This window comes from Blennius ocellaris (assembly GCF_963422515.1).
Source record: "Blennius ocellaris genome assembly, chromosome: 15".
In the NCBI taxonomy this organism is placed as follows: Eukaryota; Metazoa; Chordata; class Actinopteri; order Blenniiformes; family Blenniidae; genus Blennius; species Blennius ocellaris.
Window position 1 is genome coordinate 1173139 of NC_137664.1, and position 19854 is coordinate 1192992.

At 44.2% G+C, this 19854-nt stretch overlaps 1 protein-coding gene across 5 annotated transcripts in view; it reads left to right on the forward strand.

The window, feature by feature from the left end:
• Positions 1-19854, forward strand: part of abl1 (c-abl oncogene 1, non-receptor tyrosine kinase) — a 40547-nt gene that overhangs the window by 4420 nt on the left and 16273 nt on the right. For 2 of the 5 annotated variants that reach the window (XM_080509977.1, XM_080509979.1), the window contains exon 2: positions 62-370. In XM_080509977.1, the coding sequence (XP_080366103.1) occupies positions 82-370 (289 nt within the window). In that variant the 5' untranslated portion in view covers positions 62-81. Of the gene's footprint in view, positions 1-22; positions 371-17748; positions 18356-19854 lie in introns of those variants that run through there. The other 3 variants (XM_080509978.1, XM_080509981.1, XM_080509980.1) reach the window with 3 other exon arrangements.

Genomic DNA, 19854 nt, shown 5'->3' on the forward strand with positions numbered 1-19854 from the left:
AAAATAAAACTCTTTACATCAGCTACAAATTGGATCAAGTCCCGCCCCCTCTGCTCCGCAGCGCTCGGGACCAATTGATGCATGAGAACCGGAGAGCTGCCGGAGTACCTCAGATCCGCGTCGGTGCCGATCGGCGCCACCTTCAGGCCAGCGGCGGTCAGGCCGGGTCGGGGATCCGGGGTCCCGCCTCGTCCCTCTGCCCCCCCCCGGTGGACGGCTGCGGCGCGGCACCCCGCCGCCCCCATGGGGCAGCAGCCGGGGAAGTTCGTGGGGGAGCAGAGGAGGCCCAGCCTGCCGGCCTTCATCAAGGCGGGGAGGAGGGAGTCGTCGCGCCACGGCAACCAGCCCTGCAACATCTTCGTCGTGCACGGTAAGAGTCATGGCCGCCGCCGTCATGGCCGCCGCCGTCATGGCCGACGGCGGCAGCGGGTTGTTCGTCACGTGACGAGGTTTTCGGGGTTTAAAGTTTTGTTTGCGACGACGGCGACGGGGACTCAGAGCAACTGACGACTTTTTTGAAAACGGTTACCGGGGTGGAACTTTTCAAAAATGCTCCAACTCAGTTTCCATGGTGGGGGGGGGGGGGGGGGGGGGTTTGATAGTCACCGTAATAACAATCCGACCTGGTAGTTTTATTTTGACAGTCACCGTAATAACAATCCAACTTGGTGCTTTTATTTTGACAGTTGCCGTAATAACAATCTGACTTGGTGCTTTTATTTTGACAGTCACCATAATAACAATCCAACTTAGTCCTTTTTTTTGAAGGTCACTGTAATAACAATCCAACTTGGTAGTTTTATTTTGACAGTCGCCATACTAGCAATCCAACTTGGTGGTTTCATTTTGACAGTCACCGTAATAACACTCCAACTTGGTTGTTTTATTTTGATAGTCACCGTAAAAACAATCCAACTTGGTGCTTTTATTTTCACAGTCACAATAATAACAATCCAATTTGGTAGTTTTACTTTGACAGTCACTGTATTAACAATCCAACTGGGTAGTTTTATTTTGACAGTCACCGTAATAACAATCCAACTTGGTGGTTTTATTTTGACAGTCACTGTAATACCAGTCCAACTTTATGGTTTTATTTTGATAGTCACCATTATAACAATCCAACTTGGTGGTTTTATTTTGACAGTCGCCATAATAACAACTTGGTGTCCAGCTCATCGTTCTTTGAGAGCATGTCCATGGCGTGCATGTGTTCCCGGTGCATGCTGGGTATTTCCCCCTCGGTTGCAGGCTGACAGGACTTTGCTCCGTTTCCTCTGCTGCTGTTTGTTTGTCGGCCGTTGGATCGTCGTGAATCAAGAGCTGCAGCGACGTCGCTGCTTCCTGTTCAGAGAGAAAGACGACGACAAGTCTGAGCTTGACGGAGCTTCTTCTCTCTTTGGAGGGAAAAACTCCTGTCAGGTTCGCTTGTGTGAACAGAAACTGCTGCTTCCTGTTAGACTTAACCTGGGAACTTTTGGCAAATTTTTCTCATTTGTATCTCGTTTTTTTTTTTTTTAAGGGGGAAAAAAAAGGAAAATCCTATTAAAAAGGGACAGAGTGGAACATAATAAACACAACGAGCCTCTTTTACTGTTTTCTTCACGTCTCATTTATACGACAACACGAGTGAAAGGGTCAGAAAAAGGCTCCCGAAGTGCAACTTTGTGAAAACGCTCCGCTTTTTTAATAAAAAATAAATAAATAAAAAAAAGCTCGCCACCGCAGAAGTTCGTATATATTTATTTATAAGTTATAATAATAACAATCCAACTCGGTAGTTTTATTTTGATAGTCACTGTAATAAAAATCCAATTTGGTAGTTTTATTTTGATAGTCACTGTAATAAAAATCCAATTTGGTAGTTTTATTTTGACAGTCACTGTAATAACAATCCAACTTTTTAGTTTTATTTTGACAGTCACCGTAATAAGAATCCAACTCGGTAGTTTTATTTTGATAGTCACTCCGCTCCGCTTTTTTAATAAAAAAAAAAAAAAAAAAAGCTCGCCACCGCAGAAGTACGTATATATTTATTTCTAAGTTATAATAATAACAATCCAACTCGGTAGTTTTATTTTGATAGTCACTGTAATAAAAATCCAATTTGGTAGTTTTATTTTGATAGTCATTGTAATAAAAATCCAATTTGGTAGTTTTATTTTGACAGTCACTGTAATAACAATCCAACTTTGTAGTTTTATTTTGACAGTCACCGTAATAAGAATCCAACTCGGTAGTTTTATTTTGATAGTCACTGTAATAAAAATCCAACTTGGTAGTTTTATTTTGACTGTCAAAATAAAACCACCAAGTTGGATTGTTTTTACAGTGACTGTCACCGTAATAAGAATCCAACTTGGTAGTTTTATTTTGACAGTCACCGTAGTAAGAATCCAACTTGGTAGTTTTATTTTGACAGTCACCGTAATAAGAATCCAACTCGGTAGTTTTATTTTGATAGTCACTGTAATAGCAATCCAACTTGGTGGTTTTATTTCTTCTTGCAAACGTACAAGTAGGCGGACAATGTCGCCTGTGCCGTTTTATTGTTTCCGTGGAAACAGAGAAAAACTTTTCAAAACGTAAAAAAAAAAAAAAAAAAACCTTTTCTTGAACAAATACAAAAAAACCCAGTGCTTTTCCACGGGAAACGTCGTCATGGAAACCGGTCCTGGACGTCAGAGGACGGGGGGGGGGGGGGGGGGGGGGGGGGTTGCCGCGGTAACGTGGCTGCAGGTTCTACCTGAACTGGACGTTAAAAGTTGTAAATATTGTTCGTTGTGCTGGAAAACACTGGATCGTCTCAGAAAGAAGACGTCTGCTGCCAAACGTTCCCGGGAAGTTTCGCTAATGAAAGTTTGTACTTGTGATAATTGCAGTTCTTCATGTGGTTCCACAGTGGTTTGGTTCCTCCTGCTCCGACACTCCGGCTCGTGAGCTGGCGGTTCTTCCTGAAGTTCTGCAAAACAACAGCAGGAATCCGTGTCAGGGGTTTTTGTTTTGTTTTGTTATTTTACTGGAAACCGTGATCGTCTCATGTCCAGTTTTAATTACTGACGACCTTCATGTGGCGGCGGCAGGACCGAGAAACGCCAAACTACAAAAACAAAAGAAAAGTACCGACCGCTGACTCGGCGCTACTTGTTTGGAAAAGTTTCAATGTTTCAATGTTTTAATATTTTAATGTTTCAATGTTTCAATATGACCACAACAGTGCTTTTATTGTTACTCTCCACCCCCCCCCCCCTCCCCCACACTTCATTCCCAATGACTGAAGTATAATAATAACAATCCAACTTGGTAGTTTTATTTTGACAGTCACCATGATAACAATCCAACTTGGTGGTTTTATTTTGACAGTCACCATAACGATCCAACTTGGTGGTTTTATTTTGACAGTCACCATAACGATCCAACTTGGTACTTTTGTTTTGACAGTCATCATAATAACAATCCAACTTGGTAGTTTTATTTTGACAGTCACCATAACAATACAACTTTGTAGTTTTAATTTGACAGTCACCATAATAACAATCCAACTTGGTGGTTTTATTTTGACAGTCACCGTAATAACTATCCAACTTGTTACTTTTATTTTGACAGTCACCAAAATAACAATCCAACTTGGTGGTTTTATTTTGACAGTCACCATAATAATAATCTAACTTGACAGTTTTATTTTGACAATCCCCATAATAATAATCCAACTTGGTGGTTTTATTTTGACAGTCATCATAATAACAAAACAACTTGGTAGTTTTATTTTGGCAGTCGCCATAATAACAAAACATCTTGGTAATTTTGTTTTGACAGTCACCATAACAACAATCCAACTTGGTGGTTTTATTTTGACGGTCACCGTAATAACGATCCTTTTCTTTTGGCGGTAACTGGAGGAATCCATACAGTCTAGACATCAAATCTCCTCCCATGATCCCTGTGTGTGTGTGTGTGTGTGTGTGTGTGTGTGTGTGTGTGTGTGTGTGTGTGTGTGTGTGTGTGTGTGTGTGTGTGTGTGTGTGTGTGTGTGTGTGTGTGTGTGTGTGTGTGTGTGTGTGTGTGTGTGTGTGTGTGTGTGTGTGTGCGTGCGTGCGTGCGTGCGTGCGTGCGTGCGTGCGTGCGTGCGTGCGCGCGAAACTAACTGGATAGGATAATAATATTAATAATAAGTTGATCTTTTAATAACAGTAAAATAAAGTAGAAAAAGACTTTACTTTGGAATTAGAAGACAGGAAACACTTCAGTTCAGTGTTTTCTAGTGAAAACTCCCAAACCTTCGTAACGTTTTGTGTGAAAACACAACTCGCCACGGCGCCCCCCGGTGGCCCGGCGTGTTAACTTCAGTGGTCACATGTTTAAAAATGGAAGCAGCGTTGTGCACACGTCACTAAAACAATCAAAATAACAAGTATGACAATATTCAGTGAGGTGGTCTGGGACAGGTTTGAGGAAACGGGGAGGAAAAGGGTTTTTGTGGCCTCGGTTGTAACAGCAGGACAATTGGAAGTCGGCGTCCCCGTCCTGGTGGTGATGTGAGGAATGTGTGGACTCCCGCCGCCCCCCTGCTGGGCGACTCGCCGGCCATTAGTGGGTGTTTCTCCTTCTCATCAGGCCTCCGCCACCTGGACACCAGCCTGCTTTTATTCTTTTATTGCCCCTGCGGTCCAGGACCGGCCCCCAGAACAGCTGCACTGTAAATCAACATGGCCCCCCCGATAGTCCGTCTCTCACAGACGTCCTCCTGGTTTCACATGCAGAGGATAAAACCTTCAGACTTTAAGATATAACATATATATATATATATCATTGCAGTGCATCAGGTTTATCTCTGTGCTCTTCAGACCGTTTCACCCGTCAGATATGCAAAGTTGCCGTACGTCATGTACTGAAAAGCGGGGCTTTAATGCTAGTAGCCACCGTTAGCATTACTTAGCTTTAGTATGACACGTAACCTAAGCCGCTGGTGTAACCCGCCGCTATTGTCCCCATCAATATATGGTAGTTTAACGGCGGGGGTGTCAACGGCGAGCAGGGAACCGTACAGTCAGAACTTTTACTGGAAATTTAAAAGTAGCAACTTGGCACTAAGTAGCAACTTATTGCGAAGTAGCAACTTATTGCAAAGTAGTTGCAAAGTAGCAACTTATTGCGAAGTAGTTGCAAAGTAGCAACTTATTGCAAAGTAGCAACTTATTGCAAAGTAGTTGCAAAGTAGCAACTTATTGCAAAGTAGCAACTTATTGCAAAGTAGCAACTTATTGTAAAGTAGCAACTTATTGCGAAGTAGCAACTTATTGTAAAGTAGGAACTTATTGCGAAGTAGCAACTTATTGCGAAGTAGCAACTTAGCGCGAAGTAGCAACTTAGCGCTAAGTTGCTACTTAGCACTAAGCACTCCACCGTCAGACAGGAAGTGACATTTAACCCGAACGCTCCGGCATGAGCTACTTGGCGCTAAGTTGCTACTTAGTGCTAAGTTGCTACTTGGCACTAAGTAGCAACTTAGCGCCAAGTAGCAATTTAGCGCCAAGTAGCAACTTGGCACTAAGTAGCAACTTGGCGTTAAGTCGCATAATAATAAGTAAATAAACATTTTGGATTTTAGGTTATTTCCAAGCTAATTTTTTCAAAGTAGTTTTATCTCCTGGCTCAAATTGCTAATATGGCTAAAGCCCCGTTCGCGCAACAACAAATACGTGTGTTCCCGCAAAACTTTCTTCACCTCTTGGGGCTCGTCTCCACGACACAGAGGTTTTTTTTTATAGCGACTCCCAAAGTGGAAAGACTCTTTCAGGGACACGATTCCCTCCCTTCTGCTCATGCTCCGGTAAACCAACATGGCCGACCTGTGGCGGCTTGACCGGCGGTTAATAGTTGCGACTACTCTCCCCTGATATCGTCACGAGAATGTGGTGGTTTTTGTTAATTTTTTTTAAACGTTTTGTTCTCTCGACACATATATCTTTTGAGGTTTCATTATAAAAAAAATTCAACAGCGCCCTCCTGTGGCCCGGCAGACTAACGACATGCTTCCCAGACTTTTTTTTTTAATAAAAGAATTTAGTAAACGGGTCCCGAACAGCTCCAATTGCTAGAAATAACTAAAATGAGAGCAGATAAAAAGACTAGAAAGACAAAAATGCTTAAAATTGCTTTAAAAAACAGGGTCAAAACGGGGTTAATGTTCACGTGTGAAGCTTCACCTCCGTGACGTCAGACGGGTTAAAGTGTGTTTCGCACGGCGAGGAGGAGAGTTGAACGCAGGACAAACCACAGCAGTGAAGAATGTGACCTCGTGTGCATTCCTCCCTCAAATAACTGGTGCAATCCCTTTCTTTTTTTCCCTCTCTCTCTCTCTCTCTCTCTCTCTCTTGTGTTTCTTACTTTTGCTTTTTGCCGCATTTGTTTTTTTTTTTTTCATCGATCCCATTCTGCGTTTTTCGAATACTTGGGAATAATAACCCGGAAATAAATTGAGCTAAAATGGTGTAGTTACACATTCCTTAATGGTTTTACACACACACACACACACACACACACACACACACACACACACTCACACTCTGATGGTTGATATTTAACACGTTAATTTAATTAATTGATATTGAATTGAAAAAAACTTAACTCGCTTTGTTTACTTCCGTTTTTTTATGTAGTTTAGTTGGATGTTAATAACCAATACATTTATTAATGTTTTTATTATTTTGCTGATCTTGTAGAGAAACAGTTTCACCAAAAGCTAAAAGGACGTTATAAAAATAGTCTTTTTAATTTAAATATGGCCTCTGTGTGCTGAGTCGACGTTAATTCCGTGGTTTTCCCTCAACAAACATCCATTACAATGCGATTAATCGCAATTAATTACAGAAAATTGTGCGATTAATTAAGTTAATAATTTTTAATCAATTGGCAGCACTAGTTTTTATTCAAACTAATTTTTCTCCAGGTTGGATCTGAGTCACTGAGTAAAAAAAAAAAAAAAAAAATCAGAATTGTCTGGTTTCCCTGCAGTGTGAACTTTGGCGTTAAAACCAGACGTTCTGGTGACCAGAGGTGGACGGCCGGTTAACTTGTGACTCCAGGGATTGAAGCTCAGCAGACTTTTCTTTCTCCCGCATTAAAAAAAAAAAAAAAAAAATCTAATTATTCCTAGCTTTCCGGGGTCTTGTGGCGCGCCGCCAGAGAAACATGAATAATTCAAGACGAGAACAAGACGGACGTTCAGTTGCAGCTGGTGGACGAGTCGAGACGAGCTCTATTATATTATTACATCCGGTTCCTGTATCGTCAAACATCAAAGCTCCAGGTCTTTGATGTTTGACAAACGGCCCGACTTCGACGGGCGCTTTTTAAAAAGTGCAGTTTAATCTATCTATCTTTAATCTCTCCAGTGACGCATTTTAAACGTCCAGAGAAATGACAAGTCCGTCTGCGGACGGGAATTTGAATTTGAATAAACGAAATGCAAACAAGCGGACGAGAGTTTTTTTTTTTTTTTTTTGCATGTGCTGGAACAATTGAAAGTGAGTCTTGTTGAGTCACAGACCGTAACCCCGGCTTTCTGGTATTCGCTGGAGGATCTGAGTGGCTGTGCATTACGTAACCGGGCCCTGCGACGATCCCGGCTCCCCGACAAGAAAACCATTATTTACTGGAGTCACTTTGAGCCTGGAGGCATTCCTCAATTCCTCAATCGTCTCCCGGCCCCAGTCGGTCATATTTGCGTCGTCATCGTAGATTTCCCGCTCGTAACGGCGTGAGCAGTCCTTCGTTCTTTTTTTTTTTTTTTTTTTGAGCTGCGTGTTACTTCCATTGTACCGAGTCTCCAGAGGCTGGAGGGAGGAATGCAGCGTGGGAGCCTGTCGCCACCTGGTCTCACACACACACACACACACACACACACACACACACACACACACACACACACACACACACACACACACACACACACACACACACACACCGACAGCTGTTGTTTTCCTGTGCAGACGACCTGCTACCAGGGATGCCAGTGCTGTTGTGGTAAAAACAGAAAACCCCTCAAGACTGTGGTTTGGAACTTCAGTGTCGTCGTGCCGATAAGAGGATCAAAGTTTGGCCTTCGTTCTGGATTTGACAAAAAAAAAAAAAAAAAAACCAAGACAAGATCTTCTTGTACCTTAAGTTGAACATCAAACTTGTTGGTTGTCTTTGTGATGAAAGGACACAAACGGTCATAGAGAACAAAGATCTATAAACACTAAAAATGAGATCACAGGGACATTCTAGTGGACAGACGACCTTGTTGGATTGTTATTATAGCAACTGTCAAAATAAAATACCTTGTTGGATTGTTATTATAGCAACTGTCAAAATAAAATACCTTGTTGGATTGTTATTATAGCAACTGTCAAAATAAAATACCTTGTTGGATTGTTTTTATAGCAACTGTCAAAATAAAACTACCAAGTTGGATTGTTATTATAGCAACTGTCAAAATAAAACCACCAAGTTGGATTGTTATTTTAGCAACTGTCAAAATAAAATACCTTGTTGGATTGTTATTACAGCAACTGTCAAAATAAAATACCTTGTTGGATTGTTATTATAGCAACTGTCAAAATAAAATACCTTGTTGGATTGTTATTATAGCAACTGTCAAAATAAAATACCTTGTTGGATTGTTTTTATAGCAACTGTCAAAATAAAACTACCAAGTTGGATTGTTATTATAGCAACTGTCAAAATAAAACTACCAAGTTGGATTGTTATTATAGCAACTGTCAAAATAAAACTACCAAGTTGGATTGTTGTTATAGCAACTGTCAAAATAAAACTAACAAGTTGGATTGTTATTATAGCAACTGTCAAAATAAAATGCCTTGTTGGATTGTTGTTATAGCAACTGTCAAAATAAAACTAACAAGTTGGATTGTTATTATAGCAACTGTCAAAATAAAACTACCTTGTTGGATTGTTTTTATAGCAACTGTCAAAATAAAAGCACCAAGTGTTGTGTTGCTACGTGGACTAGCAAGCGAGCTACCAATGGTTTTGTGTATTTTCTAACCTGGGGTCTTTAGGTTTAGCGCGAGAGGAAGACCTCTCCAAGATGGCGGCGCCGTAGACACATCAAAGGCGGCGCCGGGAGGCTTCTAGTGTTTTATATCTACGTCCCAAGTTTCAATCCCGGTTGCTTCTTGAACGGGAATTAATTAATTTGAGGAATAAATCTATGATGGAAGTTCTGAGAACCTCTTGTGAAGACGAATAGATGATTACTTTATGAGCTCTACTCTACTCTACTGTACTCTACTGTACTGTACTCTACCGTACTCTACTGTACTGTACTCTACTGTACTGTACTCTACCGTACTCTACTGTGCTGTACTCTACTGTACTGTACTGTACTCTACTGTACTCTACTGTACTGTACTCTACTGTGCTGTACTCTACTGTACTGTACTCTACCGTACTCTACTGTGCTGTACTCTACTGTACTGTACTGTACTCTACTGTACTCTACTGTGCTGTACTCTACTGTACTGTACTCTACTGTACTCTACTGTGCTGTACTGTACTGTACTCTACTCAACTGTACTCTACTCTACTCTACCGTACTCTACCGTACTCAACTGTACTCTACTCTACTCTACTCTAATGTACTGTACTCTACTGTACTGTACTGTACTCTACCCTACCCTACTCTACTGTACTCTACTGTACTGTACTCTACCCTACTCTACTCTACCCTACTGTACTCTACTCTACCCTACCCTACCCTACTCTACTCTACCCTACTGTACTCTACCCTAACCTACTCTACCCTAACCTACTCTACTCTACCCTACTCTACTCTACCCTACTCTGTATTTTATGTCTTTGAATATCATGAGGGGGAAAAAAACCCTTTGTTCAACACATGAAACCTTAAAATGAGTTCAAGAAGTGTTTTATTGTGTTTCAGTGTTGTGGTTTACAAACCATTTGACTTATTTATTTATTTATTTACATAAGTTTGTGTTTCATTTTTATTGTGCGGGAAGGAGGGGGGGAAAAAAGCCCCAAACTCTTTGTTGTGATTTGGCTGGTGGTGGTTGTTGTTGTTGTTTGTCTCCGCTCTGGTCCGGCGGGTTGCTGGTGCGCCGCCCCGCCCCCCTGCTGTGCATTGAGCCGCTATAAGAGGATAAGAGGAGGCCCGCGGTGATGCTCCACATCTGGATTCACTTAGACTCCGAGACGAGCCGGAGCAGCTCCACCCCCGGAGCCCCGCAGTCCGTCGCTTCTTCTTCTATATCGGCAAAAAAAAAACGTCAGTCTAATGACGCGTTCCACTGGGAAACGGCCACAGCGCGATCGAGCTAACGCTAATCACGAATCGGCAAAACGTCACCACAACCTGCTTGCTACCGGAGCTCGCGGCTCTGTGCTGTGGTGGTGCTTGGATAGCGGTGTTGTGCTAGCTGTGAGCTAGCCACGGTTAGCATTCACGGGCAGCATCGTATGCTACGTCGAGCTAACGCTAGCTAAATACAGCCGTAAGGTCCGGCCACTAGAGGGTGCTGCTGCTGGATTTGTTAAAAAAGAAAAAAAACTAGAGAGAACAATACGCTCTAGATATTAACGTTCACCTCCTCCTCCTCCTCCATCTTCACCTCCTTCTCCTCCTCCTCCTCCTCCATCTTCACCTCCTTCTCCTCCTCCTCCTCCTCCTCCTCCTCCATCTTCACCTCCTTCACCTCCTCCTCCTCCATCTTCTTCACCTCCTCTTCCATCTTCTTCATCTCCTCCTCCTCCTCCTCCTCCTCTTCTTCACCTCCTCCTCCTCCTTGTATTCAAAGTTTCCAGCTCCTCCTTGATTCTCCTCCATTAGAACATCAGATCCTCGGAGCTACATTCAGAATCTGCTGTGTCTGTGTGAGCTGGACTGGCTCCGCCCCCCACACACACGCCCATCTATGGGGAAGATGGAGGAAGGACTTCCTCTCGTGGCACCATGTGCCAGAGCAGAGCTGCCTGATTGTGGGAGGAGTCAAAGGGGGGGGAGGAGCCTACCTTGATTGTGATTGGCTGAAACCCCAGATGACACTATATAGGGTTTGATTTCTGATTGGCTGCTTGGAGCAACACACTTTTTAAAAGAGAGAGAGAGAGAGGGAGGACACACTTTCTACTCTTCTACACGTTTATACATTTTATAGGTTGTTTATGATTTCTTCTTCTGGTAAAACTCACTGCACAATAATCCCCGACGTTACGTTGGGAAATAAACGTCACAGTAGTTTTCCAACGCGTGTGGGTTTTATTTTATTATTTTTTTTACTCTTTTTGGTCATATTTCAAAATGTTATTGTGACGGTGAAGCAAACCAGACCCACGTATGAATTAGTATTATTATTTTCCATTAAACTTTCGTCTGAAACTCTACATTCATATTTAATATCCAGATTTAAAATCTTGTATATATTTATAGTTTTTTAATATATATATATATATATATATATATATAAGGTCTCTGATTTTCAGCCGTTGAAAATACCACTGTAATAATCCCATAATAACTCCGGCACACAACGTGGTGGAAAGTTGGAAACGTCCTTCTCATAATATAGCTCAGAAAAGTGTCTGATCTTCTGTCTCTTGCCATATGTTGCTATAAAATTCCACTATGAATACAAGATGAATCCTGTTTGTACCCTCTCTCTCTCTCTCTCTCTATATATATATATATATATATACACAATGATACAGATATAGATACCTATCATGTGGGTCTGTGTGAATGTGACTTAAGTGTATTTAATTCAAATATGTTCATTGTACTTTTGGCTGCTTTACAATGAGAAAATGACTCAAAGGAGGTTTTTTTTTGTTTGTTTCTTAAATGTTTGGTTTCACCGTCATTGTTGAACTGCAGCAGCGACTGTTTGGTGTTCAGTGTCCCTGTGGACTGTGTACTGTGGACTGTCCCTGTGGACTGCTGACTGTCCCTATGAACTGTCCCTGTGTACTGTGTACTGTCCCTGTGTACTGTGTAGTGTCCCTGTGGACTGCTGACTGTCCCTATGAACTGTCCCTGTGTACTGTGGACTATGTTTTGTCCCTGTGGACTGTGGACTGTGTACTGTCCCTGTGGACTGCTGACTGTCACTGTGGACTGCTGACTGTCCCTATGGACTGCTGACCGTCCCTGTGGACTGTCTCTGTGTACTGTGTACTGTGTACTGTCCCTGTGGACTGCTGACCGTCCCTGTGGACTGTCCCTGTGTACTGTGTACTGTCCCTGTGGACTGTGGACTATGGACTATGTACTGTCCCTGTGGACTGCTGACCGTCCCTGTGGACTGTCTCTGTGTACTGTGTACTGTGTACTGTCCCTGTGGACTGCTGACCGTCCCTGTGGACTGTCCCTGTGTACTGTGGACTATGTACTGTCCCTGTGGACTGTGGACTATGGACTATGTACTGTCCCTGTGGACTGCTGACTGTCCCTGTGGACTGTGTACTGTGTACTGTCCCTGTGGACTGCTGACCGTCCCTGTGGACTGTCCCTGTGTACTGTGGACTATGTACTGTCCCTGTGGACTGTGGACTATGGACTATGTACTGTCCCTGTGGACTGCTGACTGTCCCTGTGGACTGTGTACTGTGTACTGTCCCTGTGGACTGCTGACCGTCCCTGTGGACTGTCCCTGTGTACTGTGGACTATGTACTGTCCCTGTGGACTGTGGACTGTGGACTATGGACTATGTACTGTCCCTGTGGACTGCTGACTGTCCCTGTGGAGGGTGGACTGTCCCTGTGGACTGCGGACTGTCCCTGTGGAGGGTGGACTGTCCCTGTGGAGGGTGGACTGTCCCTGTGGACTGCTGACTGTCCCTGTGTACTGTGGACTGTCCCTGTGGACTGCTGAGTGTCCTGGCTAGAGAGTATGAGCAGCTCTAAACCCCTTAACCTCGTCTGCTGGTCTGCAAGCCTCAGACACTCCGGCTGCATTCTCCAGAGGACCCTGAGTAAACAGCCACATGTGCACACACACACACACACACACACACACACACACACACACACACACACACACACACACACACACACACACACACACACACACACACACACACACACACAGGGACAGACAGCCAGCCGGGTACCAGGTCACTATCTAATATTTAAAGGTTCCAGACTCGTGATGTGGCAGCGCTCCGTCTCCATTAGGAGGCTCCACGGCTTCGTGTCTCCCCCGCCGTCTCCCCCGCCGTCTCCCCCGCCGTCTCCCACCATTTTTCCCTCTCTGTAATTAGAACGCTTGCTGCTTTTGAAAAGTGTAATAACTTTGGTTCCATAACTTTTGATGGAAAAGGTTTTTTTTGCCAAGTGTTGGTTGGCTCGCTTTTTCAGCATTGTTAGACGATGCGATTATATTTGTGTGTGTGTGTGTGTGTGTGTGTGTGTGCGTGCGTGCGTTAAGCAGTCCCCAAGTACAATCAGACTTAAGAGTTTATTTCAATAATCTAAGGAAATGCTTCAAAACCTGTTTTTTCATTTTAAATTTGTCTCTTTTTTTTTTTTTTTTTTTTTTTTTTTTTTTTTTTTTTTTTTTTTTTTTTATAGGTTTGAGTTTTGTTTTTTTTGGTGGGGTCAAGTCTTTGATCTCCTGTCTCTTTTTGGCGGGGTCAAGTCTTTCATCTCCTGTCTGGCAGTGTGAGGTCGTCACGCCGACGTCACGCAGCCACGGGGTCTGAGACCACCGTCATAGTTGATGCAGCCTGATTGCAGCTACAAGCTAACAGGCAACACAACGGCGTGGAGATCAAGTGACGCTGAAGAGAAGAAAGTGTCCTCTCGCTCCCCGGCTTGTTCCAGGTTTTAAAAAGTGTGTTGCTCCAAGCAGCCAATCAGAAATCAAACCCTATATAAGTGTCATCGGGGGGTTTAGCCAATCACAATCAAGGTAGGCTCCTCCCCCTTTGACTCCTCCCACAGCTCTGCTCTGGCACATGGCGCCACGAGAGGAAGTACTTCCTCCTCTTCCCACAGATGGGCGTGTGTGTGGGGGCGGAGCCAGTCCAGTTCACACAGACACAGCAGATTGTGAATGCACCTCCTAGGATCCGATATTTAAATATTCAAGTTAAACCTTGAATACAAAGTTTCTGGAGATAATACGATGGAGGAAAGGAGGACTTTAATTTAAGCTTTAACGATTTTTCTTTCTTTGTTGTGCTGCAGAGTATACGTGGTGAACATGTCAATATTTTCTCAAAAAGCAAACAATCACTATGGGAAATGACTTCAATAGCTACATGAAACCAATTTTTAATGAAACTTGGTGCAAAATACAGTGAAGTGCCTCCAAAGCTGTTATGTTATCGGTGTTTTTACAATAAATACTTCATGACCTCCTGGTCTCAGAGTTGTGTTGTTCCCGCGACTCTTAAGTAATCCGTTTAAAAAAAATAATAAATAAAAATAATAAATGTTCTCGTTGAAATTTCTACGTCCAAAGCATGACACTTCGAATAAAAGCCTGTAGCGGGTCTGCATGAGAGTCTGAAACGGACATTATTGAGGTATTTCTTTGTGTGGACGAGGCCTTTCATGTCAGGTGGTTCCATAGCGGGGGCTCCCGTCGAGAAGCGCCAGAACAGACGGACCGAGACGCCGCCTGACGCAGACCAGGGTCTGAAACATGTCAGAGGTTCCCGTCGGCGTTACCTGGCGCGTCGGAAAAGTTGGGAGGCTTTGATAAACAGTCTTTGTTCGGTCCGCGGAGGTTTGTTGAAAACAGTCGTGGGGGTGGGGGGGTGGGGGGGAGGTTGGAGACACGAAGAGCCCGTCTGGTGGGCGGACCTACGTCAGCTAACTGTTAACACACAAGGTCCCGATTATAAAACGCAAGTGAGCGATTCTCCAGTGAGCTCACCCCCGAACAATGTGCTTCATGTTTCCCCATCTGCAAGCTTTTTTTTTTTGTTTTTTTGTTTTTTTTTTTTCCCTCTTTCCTCCTCAATTTTTTTCCTTTTCTTTTTCTTTACTGCCGCCTTCTTCCCCTCTTCCCCTCTTCCCTTCTTCCCTTCGTCCTCGGTGTGACTGCGGTGACTAATGGGCTTTTCTCTCGGCCCGCATTTCTGCTTAATTGGTGTTTTCGGGGCGGCGCATGAGAGGAAACACAAATGTTTGCCATACGGCGCCGCAGCCACGTGACTGCGCGTTTTTAGGGGGGGGGGGGGGGCGTTGAGGTCACGGCTTGCTCAAAGGCAGCGCGGCAGCCTGATGGCGGTTTGGGATTTAGGCTCCAGACGATCTCAGAATTCGTCTGCAGGAGGAAAAAAGGACGATGTTGTCTTTTTTGGCGGGGTCAAGTCTTTTGATCTCCTGTCTCTTTTTGGTGGGGTCAAGTCTTTGATCTCCTGTCTGGCAGTGTGAGGTCGTCACGCAGCCACAGGAACGACTGCCGAACGACAGTCGGAGGTTCAGCAAGGAACTCCAAACTTTATCCTCATGAACCCACACTTCTCAGTTACTCTTTCTTTTCTCTCTCTCTCTACTACATGAGAGCACAGCGCCACACGCTGGTACACCAAAATACTACCGACCGGACAAAATAAAAGTTCCACCACTGTGGTGATCAGTTAAGGTCATAATTCACCCAGTTACTGTGGGGCGGTGGGAACTTTATTTTGTAGAGAGGAAGTAGTTTTGTCGTCTCCGTTTGGAGTGACGAGAGAAAAGAAAAGCGTTTCTGAGAAGTGTTGGAACGGAGGATAAAGTCCGACTCCCGTTCATCGGCTCTTCACCTCCAGCGTTTTATTTTGGAACAATTTCTCAAAGTATTTATGTTGAACTTTCTTTTTTCTTTAAATTTCTTGTACAACAGTTTATTTTTTACTACTACATTACAAGATACTTTTACATATTTAACAGGAGTCTTTTTTCGTTTTTAAAAACATGTTCAATAAATGCTGTTTTAAATTCAAAGACTTCAAAGACTTCAACGACTTCAAAGACTTTGTGATTTTAATGTCCAGTTGTCTCATAAATGGACACCTGGAAAGTTTTTCCGTTTTCCCAGAGAAACGAGGTGCAGCCAGTTTTTAACAAGCGTTTCTGCCGTTTCCCTTCTTGACGGGCATCGTTTTCAAAATGCTGTGGGGCTGTGGGGAACTTTATTTTGTAGAGAGGAAGTAGTTTTGTCGTCTCCGCTGAGAGACGAGAGAAAAGAGAAACGTTTCTGAGAAGTGTGTAGGAACGGAGGATAAAGTTGGAGTTCATCAGCTCTACAACTATTCCACAGTATTTATGTTATAGTATATAGTATCTCTTATTGCATTTAATTTATTTCTTGTTTTCAAAAGATTCAGTGCAGTACAACAGTTTATTTTTCACTACTACATTGCAAGACATTTTTATACATTCAACAAAAAGTCTTTAAATTCAAAGAGCATCATGTAAGTAATCCGTCCGACGTATCATTTTGAATCCCGGACATATTTTCCGTCGGTGTTTGTTCTGACTGTAAATCCCAGTGAGGAGGTGGAGCAGTGAACTCCGTCACCAAGGCTTCCCAGCAGCACGTCGTCACCCACTTGACCGGACCTCTTATCTCACACGCCGTCTCCCATGTTTGTTTATATTGAGAGCGTTTTAATGATGATCCCTTCTCGCTCACACAGAACAAAAAATAACCAGAGTGCACGTCAATATCCCGTAATAATATAAAATTATCAGAGTCGATAAAAACGCCACGTTTCCACTGCTGGTGAGCTTTTATCAAGCTGGGTTTTTTTGGGAGGAAGCCGTTTGCGTCGTGTATTTTGATGGAATAACAAACTTGACAATTCGGGGTCGAGGAAACCACAAAGTATTTTTCTTTAAAAGACGCCGTATACACTTCCAGATGTACTCGCCACAGATACGGCCAAATACTTGTCTTTTTTTAAATTATTTATTTATTTGACTGCACTTTAGACTCGGGGTGTCGAAGCCGCTTTAGTTTAGTTTATAATAATCTATAAATACTGAGTACTCCAAATGTATCCTGTAGTTTTCACATGTGTACAAGTACATTATATATGTACTGTATAGGTATAATGTATATTATACATTACAAGTACACCAGGACACATTTACGTGACTTTTTGTCACAGTTGCTGAAAACGCAACTTTTTGAAAATGGCTCCCACGGTGGAACTTTTGAAAATGAGGCTCCGTCTCTGCAGACGGTGTCGGCGCCGCTGCTGCGCACGAACACCGGAGTAACACGGGAACGTAACGTACGAGTAGACGGACATTACCAACGCCGGCAGCCTGCAGAGTCCCCCCCCCCTGCCACTCGGTGCTTTTATTTTGACAGTCACCGCTGCAGCAAAAAAGTTTGTTTTTCTGAGTTAGTTTCCCGTCAGTTGAAGAGAGAGAGTCGGCTGAACATTGCTAGTTTCCCGTGGACTCTCCAGGCTGAGACGGAGAGGGGAGGGCAGGAAGACGTAGTGGAGGAGGGGGGAGGGGAGAAAGGGGGGGGGGGGTGGAAAGGGGGGGGGCGGGATTAAAAAGTTAGAGGAGGAGCAACTTGCCGTCTTCCTCTGACTGCAACACAAAGAGAGGAGCAACAGACTGTTCTCAGAGTTCCACACGGCGGCGTGGATCAGGGACGCCGGCGAGGCCTTGTTTGTATTCTGCTGGCGGTGGTGCCCCCATCCCCCCCCCCCCCCACCACCCTCCCCCACCCCCCCGGAGGTGGGCCGGCCCAGCTGATGTCACTGAGGGCAGCAGGCCGATCCTGAAAGAGGCCCTTTGTTGGCAGCCGAAGCACGAGTCGTCCCCTCCGATGCTCTCTCTCTCACTCTGCCGGGGCCGGAGGGAAGGAATGGCCGCTGTGCGACCGCCACACACCGCCGCCACGCATGTCCGCCGGCCCGCTGACACCCCCCCCCCCCCTCCCCCTTCCCCCGGACGCACATTTTTTTTGTTTGTTTGTTTGTTTTTTCGTCCCGCATAAAGAGGACGAGAATTTTTAAAAAAAACAACAAAACAGCCACCATGGAGGCGTCCCGGAGGAAAAGTCTTTAGCCGGACCGCGAAGACGAAGACGGATTACTAACAGCCGGGAAAAGAAACCTTTATTGTCTTGAGGTTTCTCTCTCTCCAACCCCCCCCCACCCCACCACCACCCCCCACCCCCCCCCCACCAACAACCTCTCGCCGGACACATGTAGACGGAAACCGTTGGAAGGCATCGCGTTCCAACGGAGCTGCCAAAAAGTTTTCAGCGGGGACGGGAAAGAAAGCAAATGAAAATGTTGGAGATATGCCTGAAATTGGTGGGGTGCAAGTCAAAGAAAGGCCTGTCCTCGTCCTCCAGCTGTTACTTGGAAGGTAAGGCTGCGAGGCTGTAAGGCTGCAAGGCTGCAAGGCTGTAAGGCTGTAAGGCTGCGAGGCTTGACTTTGTGCTTCTTCTTCTTCTTCTTCTTCTTTTTTAATGTATAAATACAAAAGCAGAGACGTCGGGAGCGGATAAGACAAACTGGGGGGGGGGGGGGGGGTGTTGTTGGGGGGTGGGGGGGGGGCTCACCGTGTATCTCAACAATGATTTTTGAGCTGTGGAAAGTGAAGACTGGGGAGGGAGGGAGGGAGGGAGGAGGGAGGCCAGACACACTGGCGAGCTGCAGAGGAAAAAAAAGTGGAAGAGAGAAGAAGAAAAAAAAAGAAAAGAGAGGAGGAGGAAGGGGGGATGAAGGGAGGAGGGGGAGGGGGGGGGGGAGGAAACCCGACTCCTGTCCCACTTAACTCTTGTTTATGAGACGAGGGGATCTGATCTGTTCCTCTTCAGTCGGCTTCACTGCTGACGCCATGGACATGTTTTCTTCTTCATGTGCAGTTGATTTGAACTATGGAAGGGGGGGGGGAGGGGGGGTGGGGGGGGGAGGGGGGGAGAAAGTAGGGCCACAGTCTGCACACAGTCAACAGGCTAATTGATTAGCAATGGAGGACCGAAGCGACGCCAGGCGTTGTGCAACTGAGTGTTTTAATAGAGCTAATGGTGGCGTTAGCGCCCCCCGCTGGACCGGGGGACAGGAAGTCTGCAGCGCCTCCACCGGACGGGTTCACAATCCACCAAACAGACTTTAAAAAAAAAAAAATTTTTAAAACTCTTTTAGCTTTTGTTAGCAGGCGGTTGGCTTTTTTTCGTTTATATTTGTGTTTATTCACAGCAACAAGTCGTCAGCTGACAACGTTTACATTGTGCCGTGACAAAAATAAATCAACCCGTCCTGATATTTAATTGTAAATAAATATTTAGTTCAAGAGATAAAGACACATTTTTAACTGTTTTTTTTTTTTTTTATTACGAACTGCTTCACTTTTTGATGATCATTGATGTTTCAATCGTCCTTCTGCTGCTGGAAGTCAAAGATCAAACGACTTAATCAAACATAAAGTCTGAAGAAGGTTAAATCAAGGGTCCTGGAGCTCCAGGACCAGGATTCCCTGCCCCTGCCTTGAAGGACCCAACACTTCCAGCTAGGCGCTGATCTGGGTTTTACAGTGACTGTCAAAATAAAACCACCAAGTTGGATTGTTATTATGGCCGCTTTCAAAATAAAACTACCAAGTTGGATTGTTATTATGGTGACTGTCAAAATAAAACTACCAAGTTGGATTGTTATTATGGTGACTGTCAAAATAAAACTACCAAGTTGGATTGTTGTTATGGTGACTGTCAAAGTAAAACTACCAAGTTGGATTGTTATTACGGCCGCTGTCAAAATAAAACTACCAAGTTGGATTGTTATTACAGAGACTGTCAAAATAAAAACCACCAAGTTGGATTGTTATTATGGTGACTGTCAAAATAAAACTACCAAGTTGGATTG